This window comes from Danio aesculapii, chromosome 18 (assembly GCF_903798145.1).
Source record: "Danio aesculapii chromosome 18, fDanAes4.1, whole genome shotgun sequence".
Lineage (NCBI taxonomy): Eukaryota > Metazoa > Chordata > Actinopteri > Cypriniformes > Danionidae > Danio > Danio aesculapii.
Genome location: NC_079452.1, coordinates 33,265,665 through 33,278,921, shown reverse-complemented (window position 1 = coordinate 33,278,921; position 13,257 = coordinate 33,265,665). Strand labels below are relative to the sequence as shown.

The following is a 13,257-nucleotide window of genomic DNA, read 5'->3' as shown; positions in this document are numbered from 1 at the left end:
TCAAAAAAAGAAAAGAGCAGCATCAACATTCTGCTAAACAACTTCTTTTAAGAGGAAAGAAAAATCACAACTGAACCATGAGATCAAAATATCTCTCAGAGAAAAAAAGAGCTTATCAAATCCGCCTTAACCTTTATCTGTTCTGATTTTAACTCTCATGATTTCTTTTTCTTGTGGTAAATGGCAGAAATGAGCTTCATTAACACACTGCGAGACCACTATAACATTTATTTGTTTGATTTCAACTGCCATGATTTGGGCTTCCTTATTACACTGCATGTGATTTAAAAAAAAAAAAAGAGCAGCATCAACATTCTGCTAAACTTCTTCATTTACAAGAAAAGAAAATGTATCTTTCTAAGAAAAAAAGAGCTCTATCAAATCCGCCTTAACCTTTATTTGTTCTGATTTTAACTGTCATGATTTTTTTTCTTGTGGTAAATGGCGGAAATGAGCTTCATCATCACGCTGCATGTGGTTAAAAAAAATAAATAAATAAAAAAGAGCAGCATTAACATTCTGCTAAACTTCTTCATTTAAAAGGAAAGAAAAATCACACCTAAACCATGAAAACAAAATGTTTATCTATCAGCTCTATCAAATCCGCCCTAATCTTTCTTTGTTCTGCTTTTGCAGAAACACCGCTGGCTTTAAAGAGCTTCTAGCCCCCACAGCTCAACGTATGACAGAAACTGAAGAAGGACACTAAACACCGATTCCCACAAAACACACAGCGCACACGGTCAAAACATTCATCAACTTTATTGATGTATGAGCACATAAGTAACTGTGTTTGAACGATGGCAACTTGTGTTCGCGGTTCAAACACTTTCCTGGTTGCCAATGATAAATGCCGCCCCCTACAGGCTTATATTAGTGCTTACGACGCATGCACACGTTGGCTGTTGATCTCAAGAAGACTGTGGTGTTTCTTTGGCAAATAATAAATTGCATGACTCGTTTACCTTAAAAACGCACTATTGGGGTTGTTAATCTCAGCGTGTCGCCCACATGCATGTTACTCCGTCCCGCAGTTGAATACAAACCAGCACTTTTATCCCAATTGACCATACAAGATGCGCGAGTAACTGGCAAGTACATAATGAAACACGTCTGAACATTTTGTTGAACCGCCTCAGTCTTGAACACATTTGTGCGTGCGTGTTAGTTATAATTTAAACAACAGCGTCTGCCTCGCTGATTCAGATATTCAGAGAGCGTATATACTGTGAACGACTACAATGGAAATGAAAGGAATGATGAATAAATTATTATTTCGCTTTGCTTTGATTCTAGTTATGCTTGTCTACTCTTTTAAAAACAGTGCATGGATGAGTGTCGATTTGAGTAAGTGGTCAAGCTTTACTATAAGGTTCCATTAGGTAATTTGTACTAACAAGAACTAATTATGAACAGTTTTGTACAGAATTTATTAAAATGTTAATAATAAAGGGATAGTTCACGCTAAAATTTCAATTGGCTCACTTTTTACTCTTCCTCAAGTGGTTCCAAACCTTTATGAGTTTCTTCTGTACTACACATAAGCAGATATAAACCTGTAACCATAATAGTAGGATAAATATACACTATTGAAGTCATTGGTTACAGTTTTTCAGCATTTTTCTAAATATCTTCTTTTGTGTTCAATAAAAAAAAATCTTTAAAATGTTTGAAACTACTAAAAGGTGAACAAATAAAAATTTGGGGGTGAACTATCCCTTTAATGCACTGTGCCTTAACAAGAACGACTATATTTTCAAGCAATAATGTTTATAAAGATGAATAAATACACTATTGAATGTATTTTTTGTTCATGTTAGTAAATACACTAACTAATGGAACCATATTGTAAAGCGTATATCTATACATACTGTAAGTGTGTGTGTGTGTTCAGTTCACTATAATATGATGATCGTGGATTGAATCTGTCCGACAAAAGGGAATCTTAACATTTCCCCTAAGAAAACAAAACAAAACAAACAAATCAAAGAATTGTGGGACTACTGGTGGGCGCACTGAACACCAGGACCATGTGGACCTCCTTCCTCATCGGAGCTGTCGTTGTACGCTTCGCGTCGGTGTCCGCCGGACGACCCCTGACTGATGTCAAAGTCTTGCAGATCCACTTCCTCTGTGTCCGCTGAGATGACAGGAACTTCTGTACGAGACGGCAGCAGATCCTCCAACTCCTGCAGAAATGAACACACACATGAAAACAGCTTCTTGAGTGTGTCTACATAAGGTGGAGATTTTGGATGAAGACGTTCAAACAAAGACCTAGTAGTAAGTCATTTTGGAAAGCATTTTAATAATTTATGACTTTTACTGTCAGACGAACACAGTTGTAGTTTTACATTTTATCCACCTCCTGCAGGAACACACACGCACACTTCTACATAAGAAAATGGAGATTTTGGATGAAGATGTTCAATCTAAGACCTAGTAATTCATTTTGGAAAACATTTTATGGGTTGTGTCTGTAGTATTAAAGGAATATTTCACCCAAAAATGAAAATTACGCCTTAATTTCTATGACTTTTTCTGTCAGATGAACACACTTAAAAGTAGTTTGACATTTTATCCAACTCCTGCAGAAACACACACATAAAAACACCCTCTTTAATGGGTTTACAGTAGAAGATGGAGACTTTGGATGAAGACGTTCAATCTAAGACCTAGTAAGTCATTTTGGAAAGCATTTTATGGGTTGTGTCTGAAGTAAAATTAGGCCTTTAATTTATTCACTGTAGAAAGAGATTAATTACTTTTTAAAAAATGGAGTAAACTCGTTGCCTTTACTTAAATAAGCAAATAAACCCATTGCAACGTGATTTAACTTAACTATTTATAATTGTAAACAGTTCTGTTACTTCATAATTGAAAGGCAACAGGTTTACTCCATTTTAAGTCTACTAATTGTTTTGAAAGCATCAGGTTTGCTCAATAATTTTAAGTAAACTCAACTAATCATTTCTTACAGTGTATGACTTTCTGTCAGAAGAACACTGTTTGGAGTAGTTTTAAATTTGATCCAACTCTTGCAGAAACACACACATGAAAACAGCTTCTTGAGTGGGTCTACATGAGAAGATGGAGATTTTGGATGAAGACGTTCAAACTAAGACCTAGTAAGTCATTTTGGAAAGCATTTTATGGGTTGTGTCTGTAGTATTAAAGGAATAGTTCAGCCCAAAAATGAAAATTACCACATGATTTATATGACTTTTTCTGCCAGACGAACACAGTTGGAGTAGTTTTACATTTTATCCAACTGCTGGAGAAACACGCACGCACGCACACACAGCTTCTTCAGTGCATCTACATGAGAGGATGAAGACGTTCAAAGACCTAGTAAGCATTTTATGGGTTGTGTCTTTGTAGTATTAACCTAAAAATTGTCGTTATACACTGTAGAAAGTGATTATTTACTTTACTTAATTGAGTAATACCTTTGCCTTAAAAGCGACAAGTTGCCTTCACTTAATAATAATAATAATACTGATTATTAATCATAATAATTAATTAATAATAACATATTAATAATTCCCCAGCCTGACCAATAGTAACAGATCTGTCAGCCAATCACGAGAGATTTTCTGTTTTTAAAAGTTGTGGCTTCATCCATTCAGAGTCAGACAGAGTCTGCAGACTTCACAGCTTCACCTTTCCACAGTCCCCTCCCCAAACTGTGCTGTTTCTGAGAATTTCCCCTTCTGTAAATGGAAACTTTCTCTGACATCCTCAGTTTTTCTTTATTTCAGCAAATAAAATTGTAAATAAATGATTTGTTGTAGTCTCCCATTCACTGCGCTCTAAGTCACCCAACTATGATGACTTCCACTACTGAGAAACCAGGAAATGTGACTGCTGAGCCATTGTGAAAATATTTTCTAAGGAACTGTTGAAAAAAAAAAAAAAAAAAAAACTCACCGATAGTTTCTCCGTGCTGATCCAGCCGTTCTCAGGAAACTGCACGTCAAACTTGATGAACAGATCTCCTTTCTCAAACGGGTTTCTGTACTGAGGCATTCCTTCCCCCCGCACAACCCTTACAGAACCTGACAACAAACCAATACCAGAATTCTTACACATTTTTCAAAGTCATATTTAAGCTTACTACAGATGCGTTTTCAAACCGGTCCAGGACTTTACTAAGTGTGGCAAATTACATATTTACATACTTCATACTATATTATATGAGATGCTATTGGTTATAGCATTCTGTAGTATAGTATAGAACAGTACAGTGCAGTATAATATGGTACTCTAATGAAGATCATAATTTTTTGATGGTATGTTTGCCCCAAGCCCAACATTGAATTAGTCATTTAGTCTCTTAAACGTAATTTACTCACATCTTAAATGTAAACAAACAAACAAACAAACCAGCAAGATCATGCTACAGACATATGCAGACTCAAGTTTTATTTTGAATTTTATACAGAAGCAAATATATTTATTTTATTGAAATAGTTAAGTATCATTACTTATTTAGAAACAGATTATTAAGAAAGCAAAACAATGACATTTTCAAGCACTTTATCCAAATTAAAGCACTTTTCAAACCTTGATTAAACACTAGATTAAAATTCCAGCATTTACCATCACCCTTAGGAACCCTGCAATACAACTCAAATGTCCTCAAATATGCTCACCTGGCTCTATGACTTTGCCAGGAGGATATTTGATGACGAGGTGCCGCCCGTCGAGGTGTGTGAGCATGAACTGAAATCCACACAGTGCCTCCACCAGCCCAATCTTGTGGCCAATGTGCAGATCATTCCCATCACGACGAAACTCCTTCACGCAAAATACAAAGACATCACAGGCTTTAACAGTAGCAGAACCATGCATTTCAATGACTTCATTTTTAATAGCACAAACATTCTTATTATGCAAAGCACAGCACATCCTGACAGCAAGTCATTAAATACCGCTTGCTGCATTTCTTCAAATTGTTATGTATTTATGAGTATATTTGCATGCATGTATGCAAATTAATCAACGGTAACCTGATCATTTATCAAAGCAATAGTCATGGTTCAACATCAAATTCATATTTAATTAATTATAACAAACCTGGATGCAATACAAGGAATTATGTTTTTATTATCAGTGATTTTCCCAGGACTTAAAAGATTCAATTTGGGGCCAAATCAAAGTCCATTTAAGGCAAGTCAATTCACTCAGCGGTCATGTTTGAAACAGCTCTCAGACGGTATACTCAGGCATCCTCTCTGAATGGGGAAACATCAAATTCTCCAAAACTGTTAGCCAAGCTTACGATTACATTTCATATTTGGAATCACCAATAAAATTAAACAGCCGTCTCAGAAGTTTCGTTTCTAAACGTTCGAATCAAACTAAATCCGCATTATTTTCACGTTCCCGAGCTAATGTGCATGCACACTCGAAAGGAACGAGATCACGACACCAACCTCATTTATGGCTGTTCTACACTTTATCATTCTCTGGATAATGATCGTCTGATCACGCTGCTCTTCTGCAGTAATTCACAACATGGTCTTGATGGCAAATCTTCTCCAGAAATGACAGCGACTGTTTGTTTACAAGTTTGTGGGCGTTTGAGTAATCACTGTCATGTGATGTGCATTTGACAGGACGGACTGTACCTCGCGTTCATTTCATACAGATTACAAAAACAGAAAAGTTTTGTTTTCAAGTATAGTGGGTTCAAGCTTTATGTGGATATAGGTCTTATGTCTGTGAAGCAATTATTCGTTGAGATTCCAGTGCGTTTGTTGACCAAATAAACTGATGTAAAAGCACATATCTGGTCTGAGCTTCTCCCCCAGAGAAACGTCCCTCTACAACAATCACTGATTGGTTCCTGTACTAGTGGTTGGGGCTTCATTTGCCATATTGACGGTTACACTTTTCCCCAGTCAAAACTATATGAGTGACACGTCTTGTGTATTCTACACTCTTAGCAAATATACAACGACAGTATTGTTTATTTTTTTAAATAGCTCTTTTCATGTAAGCCAATTATTAATAGCCAAATGAATAACTGTTTCTGTTTCCAGCTTTTATATCAAAAGTAAACCAAACTGAAATCCTCTATGCAGAAATAATGATTTTATGCACAATATGGCCTATAATTTTAACAGTAATACTATTAAAATTATAATCATTTTAAATAAAAGTTTTAATATTTTTTAAAAAGTATTAAAATATGTATATAAAATATTTAATAGATTTATAAAATATAAAAATACATATAAAATTAAAATAAAATGAATATACAATAAATCTTTTATTTATTTAATATTTTTATGCATAATATGGCCAGTAATTTCAACAGTTATACTGAAAATATTTGTTTTAATAGTTTTTTAAAAAGTACTAAATATTTAGATAAATGATATATTATTTTATATATTTATATAAAATGAATGTTTTATTAATAAATCCATTGTTGTGTAAATTCATGACCGAATGCATAAAATTTATTTTTAGCTTTTATATCAAAAGTGAAGTCAAACTCTATGAACAAAATATTTTTATGCACAATATGGCCAGTAATTGTAACAGTAATACTGAAAATATTTATTGTAATAATAAAAAAGGATGAAAATATTTTATTAAATACTGGATACATTTATATCAAATAAAATAAATATTTTATTAATAAATATTTAATTAAATAATTTCAATTTAATCATTAAATTATCCTTAGCCTTTGGTTTAGCATTCAAAGGTAATTATTGCTTTGATTTTAACCATTATACAGTATTTTAGACCATATAAATCCTTTATAAACAGAAGCTCGCACGTAATGGAATGAGAATAATCAACTGCTATGATCCGACTCTGCATTGCTCACTGTGTGTGTGTGTGTATTGTACCTCATGATCCTTCTCCTGCAGCACCAGTATAATGTCTCCAGGCTCTGTATTGGGTGACTGGTCTGCTTCTCCGCTGAACGTGATCTTCTGTCCATGTCTCATTCCTTTATCCACGTGCACCTCCAAGACCTTCACCTCTTTACACACTTTACGACCGTCACACTCTTTACAGCGGTCTTTCTCATGAATCACCTCGCCTACAAACACATCATCAAGTTAATAAAGTTCTTCACACATCATTTTAAAGGCATGCATGTAGTGAATAGAAATAAATGTTCACCCTCTCCATTGCAGTCGGTGCAGACGGACTGCATCTGCTGGACCATGCCAGGAGCCAGCTGTCTGATCATGATCCTCATGCCACGGCCCCGACATGTGCTGCACTTCTGCACAGCGCCTGTTTTTCCACCCTGACTGAGAATCAGAATCACAATTTTGTTTATTGCAATGTAAGTGAAAAGATTTCACTTTGCTGTTATTATCTCCAAAAATTGTTTAAACCCTCAAATTATAGTGCATAAAACACACTCACCCATTGCAGGCGCTGCAGAGGACGTTCTTGCTTAGTTGTAGTTTGGTTGTTTTTCCATTGTACAGGTCCTCCAATGACACCCTATTGGATTTTTAAAAAAAATCAAGTTTTAAAATGATTGTTTACATTATTGTAAATAATGCACTGCACATTATAACTCGCCACTTCTCACCAGCAAACAATAACTGGAATAATGCATACAGATATCATGAAAAATAGGAATATGCATTATGCAAAAAAACTCATTAATAGAATAATTTAAAAGAGCTATAAGTATTTTTTTTTTATAAATAGATAGATTTTTTTTATTGCCACTTTCTATTGCTACTTCCTAAGTTGTATATATGCTCACTGGCCACTTTATTAGGTACACCTGTCCAACTGCTTGTTGGTGCAAATTTCTGCTCAGCCAATCACATGGCAGCAACTCAGTGCATTTAGGCATGTAGACATGGTCAAGACGATCTGCTGCAGTTCAAACTGAGCATCAGAATGGGGAAGAAAGGTGATTTAAGTGACTTTGAACGTGGCATGGTTGTTGGTTCAAATATCCAGTGATGGGCATTTCTGTGGGCGCAAATGCCTTGTTGATGCCAGAGGTCAGAGGAGAATGGCCAGACTGGTTCGAGCTGATAGAAAGGCAACAGTGACACAACAAACCACTCATTACAACCGAGGTCTGCAGAAGAGCATCTCTGAACACACAACTTGTCTAACCTTGGGGCAGATGGGCTACAGCAGCAGAAGACCACACCGGATGCCACTCCTGTCAGCTAAGAACCGGAAACTGAGGCTACAATTCGCACAGGCTCACCAAAATTGAACAATAGAAGATTGAAAAACGTTGCCTGATCTGATGAGTCTTGATTTCTGCTGCCACATTCGGATGGTAGGGTCAGAATTTGACAACATTATTCATTGGATCCATCCTGCCTCGTATCAACGGTTCAGGCTGGTGATGAAGGTGTAATGGTGTGGGGGATATATTCTTGGCACACTTTGGGCCCATTAGTACCAATTGAGCATTGTGTCAACGCCACAGCCTACCTGAGTATTGTTGCTGACCATGTCCATCCCTTTATGAGCACAGTGTACCCATCTTCTGATGGCTACTTCCAGCAGGAAACGCGTCATGTCATAAAGCGTGAATCATCTCAGACTAGTTTCTTGAACATGACAATGAGTTCACTGTACTCAAATGGCCTCTACAGTCAGCAGATCTCAATCCAATTAGAGCACCTTTGGGATGTGGTAGAATGGGAGATTCACATCATGGATGTGCAGCCAACAAATCTGCAGCAACTGTGTGATGCTATCATATCAATATGGACCAAAATCGCTGAGGAATATTTCCAGTACCTTGTTGAATCTGTGCCATGATGGATTAAGGCAGTGCTGAAAACAAAAGGGAGTCCAACCCGGTACTAGTGAGTTGTACCAAACAAAGTGGCCAGTGAGTGTAGAAGCACATAGACTGATTTTTATTTTAAATGCATAGTTCACCCAAAAATGAAAATTTACTCTCCCTCAAGTGCTTATAAACCTTTATGGGTTTCTTTTTTTATGAGATTTCTTTTTTCTGTTTAACATAAAAGAAGAAAATTTGAAGGAATCCAAAAACCTGTAACCACTGACTTCTATAGTAGGAAAAACAAATACTATTTAAGTCAGTGGTTACCGGTTTCCAGTTTTCTTCAAAAAAATCTTCTTTGTGTCAAATAGAACTATTAGGTTGAGACATTTTGAAATTCTTAATTCTAATTTTAGTGTTTTTTTTATGACTTGATATATTCAGACTCTTCTGCTTTTGTTTTCATATTCACTCACTTCAGAGGATGTATCATGTCCTCTCCTCTTCGTCGGCCACCATTTCGGCTCTTGCTGCTCTGCCCGCCCATAAAGCCGAACAGACCTCCGCCAAAGATGTGAGAGAAGATGTCCTCCATTCCGGCTCCACCACCACCACCCTCGCGCAAACCCTGTTCCCCATACCGGTCATACAAGTCCTTCTTCTCCGGGTTGGTCAGTACCTCATAGGCAAAACTGATCTCCTTAAACTAACATAAAAAAACAGAATGTTGAATTAGAAGTATTATTTCATTAATGGCTTTCAGAACTTGGGTTTTCATAAAATGAGCAGCACTCACCTTGTCACCTGCATTGGGGTTTTTATCAGGGTGGTATTCTTTCGCCAATTTCCGATATGCCTAAGAAAATGAAAATATCAAAAACATCACTTAATATTACTTCTCATTACAAGCAGTATTAATACTCATAATCAGAGACAGAGTCAATAGTAATAATAATTTACTACAGATTTACCATGACACAAAAAAGAAAATACTATAGTAAATACTAGGGATGCTCAGATCACGGTGTTTGCAGCTGATACCAAGTACCGATACCTTGTCAAGGTGATCGGCCAATACTGAGTACCAATTCAGATGCTTTAAGCTTTATAATGCATGAAGTACATTTTGCCTCCAAGTATGATACTTAAGTGGAAATCTCTTCTTACCTCAGGAAATAAATGAAGAATGCTGCATATAATCCCTAAACACATGTCTTTTAACCATTTAGTGTGGACATGTCATGGTGAGAAGCAGCTTTACAGAAAATAATAGATTAACCAGATTAATAATAGATTAAACAGACAGAAAAATTGGTAAGAAAAATGACTAATAAAGCAATTTAACAACTAACAACACTCATGTCACAGCAGCTCAAAACACTGATATGCATCGGCTACAACAAGGAGACCATCACTTACACAAGTCGTGCCAATAAACAGTACAACCAGAGGCCGCACCACATGTATATGTATTTTAGCTGTATATGTATATATGTATATAGTATTTTACCCCCCGCCAAACATCATTTACCTCCTCACTTGTTATAGCACTGCTGATGAGCGCGTGTGCCCATAAACAAACACCTGTGATCGGTTCATGAGATTGGCCAGATTGGCGAGTACCGATCGAGTCATGAAATGTGATTATTGGTCAATACCGATTTCCGGCCGATCAATCAGAGGATCCCTAGTAAATACTATTCTAAAGTAATATTAATAGTCCAATACTTTTCTAAAGATAATCATCTAACTAGATAACATTTAGCATCTACCCAGTTTACCCTAGCAACCAAATAGTGCAAAATGCTTTGATTTATAATTAACTTATAACTATGTAATTAAAAGTACTTTTTAAATAAATAATGTAATTAAATTAGAAAATAAACATTTCATTAAGTTACTAAACACAAAGTGATAAGAAAATAAAATGACAAGTTATAAAATATATATTGTATCTCCAAAAATCAAAACTGAATTATTAATAATTACTTACTCCCAGGGCTGTTAATAAGTTGATATTAGCTGCACCCTGTTGGTGTTTCGTAACATCTAATTTTTACGAGGTGGGTCATTAAATGTGGAATGTAGGGGGAAACCCCGCGAGGAGAACATGCAAACTCCACACAGAAATGCCAGCTGACCCACCCAAGTCTCCAACCAGCGACCTTCTTGCTGTGAGGCAACTAGGCATGAGCCGGTATAAGATTCTGGCGGTATGATAACCTTGGATAAAAAATGTGGTTTCATGGTATTGTGATTACTGCTCTAAAATATGTTCTTTTTAAATGTCTTGGTAAAAAAAAACTATATATTTTATTTTGAGAAACATTTGTAATATTTTAGAATAGTAAACATGTCACTTAATAAATTTAAATGAATCATTGACTTCTGCTGTCTTCATTAGTTTCAAAAACACAGTTTTTTTTTTTTTTTTTTTTTTACACTTTAAAACAGCATCTTTGGATATCTTTTCTGCCAGAGATACTGATGTCCTAAAAAACAAACAAATAAAAGTAAATAAAAAGTCGTACAAGTACCTTAGGAACGGTATAGCAGAAAATTCTGACGGTTTTAAAACCTTGAATTTTTCAAAACGCGGTATACCTTGAAAACGTCGTAGAGGAGACAGAGCTAGCCACTGTGCCACCGTGTCACTATTATTATTAATTACAGTTTTTTTTTTTTTTTAAACATATATTTTGTCAAACTTGAATTATTAAAAATCCCAATCCTGATAGGTAATACATTTTAGTTTCATAATATTAAACATGTTACTTTAACTGCATTAAATATTCTGTGTAGGTATAAAAAAATAACCTTTTTAATATACTATCAATTTTATACTATACTGTAAAATATAAATATTTGAGTGGACAACAAAATGGGAGGTCTTGCCTTTAAGTATATAGCATGTCACATAGCTAAACATTTGGTTGAAAACCTTTACAATTTGAACACTTACTCCCCTACATATTAAACTAATGCCATTACTGAGCCAAAGACCCCAATCCCCCTCCCCAACATCTGACTGATCAAAGCAAGCAGATTTCAGAGCTTGGACAAAACCCTATCAGGCCATTTCCCACTAAGCCCATCACATGGCATTGTGCCTTTTCTTAAACCTACTGGCTTTAAATTCACAACAGCAGTTCCTTCATATACACCTAATGTGTGGGTGTGTGTGTTCCTCCTGATAACCCACATTAATGAAGATCTCACTCTGAACTCTGAAATCCTTTGTGTGCTCGGTCAACAACAACAACAACAACAAAAGGCCAACAAAACACTCAAAAACAACCTGAGCATTAAAGTCAGAGCCTGTTCGCCTTCCAAACTAAAGACTGAACACAAACAATGAGGATTCACTTCTAAAAAATAGCCAACACAACACGTTCACATTGGATTAAGCATCACTAGGTCAAAGCATATGAGCTGGTTAGCTAAGCATCTCCGTTGAACTGGAGCAGCACCTTCAGCTGTCCGCAGCACCAGGTTAGCAGACTTACGACACCACAAATCATGAACAAATTACATTTTTGACTGAGTAGCTCCTACATCCATCCTTAAATCGTTCAAATGAAGGCCTCACTGGAGGATTTGAGCAAAACACAGCAGCGGCTCCCCAACACGCAGCATCAATTCCGCGTCACGCGCATCTCCGGTTTTAATGCTAACTTATATATGATACGCAGGGCGGAAACCCGCGCGTCTAACGTTACCTTTTTGAGCTCGTTTTCGGAGGCTGATGGAGATACTCCGAGGAGGTCGTAGAGTTTTGTGTCTGCGACGTTCGCCATGTCTGCAGACCCAGTGCAGCAGCTGCGCGAGGAGGAGCGGAGAGAGCGAGAAAAGCCGGCTGCGTGACGTCACGTGCGCGCGCGCGTCTGTCAGGGCGGTGCGCGCACTCGCTTGCACTCCTGCGCCACAACCGGTATGTGATATTTATGATATATGTGTGTTTTTATATATTAAACAAATGCTGATTTGCCTTTTCTTTTTTAGAGATGAAATAGTGTCATATGTTGCCTCGACTTTAAAAGTAAAATGAACTTTTGAAAATCTTCTAGTCTGTAAGGACTGGATTTTACTTTAATTTCTGGTTCGTTTTTTGTTTAAATGTCTATTTAAAATCTAAATAAAGGATTTTTAAAGTTTATTATTTAATTGTTTGCCTTAATTCATTGGTTTACATAAGGAAAAACACCAAATGGTTTAAGTAAACACTATAAAGTTAAAAGTAGCCCACGTTAAAATTTACACTGCATAAAGTGCAAAGGTACACTGCAAAGTTACACTGCATAATATTATATAGTAATTTAATGTATTTTTTGTAATGTAAAATTAAACATAACATTAAATATGTAAATATTATTTTAAAAAAATTATACATTGTAATAACATGTATTAAATTGTAATTATGTGTTATTTTATATTATTTTATGTTGGTGCATTTGTTTTTGTATTTTTTAACTTTTTAATATAAACCTTTTAATACTGTTTAACAT

General features: G+C 35.9%; 1 protein-coding gene across 1 annotated transcript; it reads right to left on the bottom strand.

The window, feature by feature from the left end:
- Nucleotides 1-746: 746 nt before the first annotated feature.
- On the bottom strand, nucleotides 747-12,612 carry dnaja2b (DnaJ heat shock protein family (Hsp40) member A2b). The gene is made up of 9 exons (XM_056478527.1): nucleotides 12,472-12,612; nucleotides 9,549-9,608; nucleotides 9,229-9,458; nucleotides 7,402-7,482; nucleotides 7,150-7,283; nucleotides 6,870-7,066; nucleotides 4,656-4,800; nucleotides 3,931-4,058; nucleotides 747-2,189 (listed from the first exon to the last, which is right to left on the bottom strand). The coding sequence occupies exons 1-9, from the start codon at nucleotides 12,547-12,549 to the stop codon at nucleotides 2,001-2,003; spliced, it is 1,242 nt and encodes a 413-aa protein (XP_056334502.1). The 5' UTR covers nucleotides 12,550-12,612; the 3' UTR covers nucleotides 747-2,000.
- Between the last annotated feature and the right edge of the window lie 645 nt (nucleotides 12,613-13,257).

Coding starts and splice junctions, on each gene's coding strand:
- dnaja2b (XM_056478527.1), bottom strand. CDS start 12,549: ATGGCGAACGTCGCAGACACAAAACTCTACGACCTCCTCGGAGTATCT. Junction 4,801..6,869: donor TGCAGGAGAAGGATCATGAG/GTACAATACACA, acceptor TTTTGCGTGAAG/GAGTTTCGTCGTGATGGGAA. Junction 2,190..3,930: donor TCAGCACGGAGAAACTATCG/GTGAGTTTTTTT, acceptor TCATTTCTGCAG/GAGTTGGAGGATCTGCTGCC.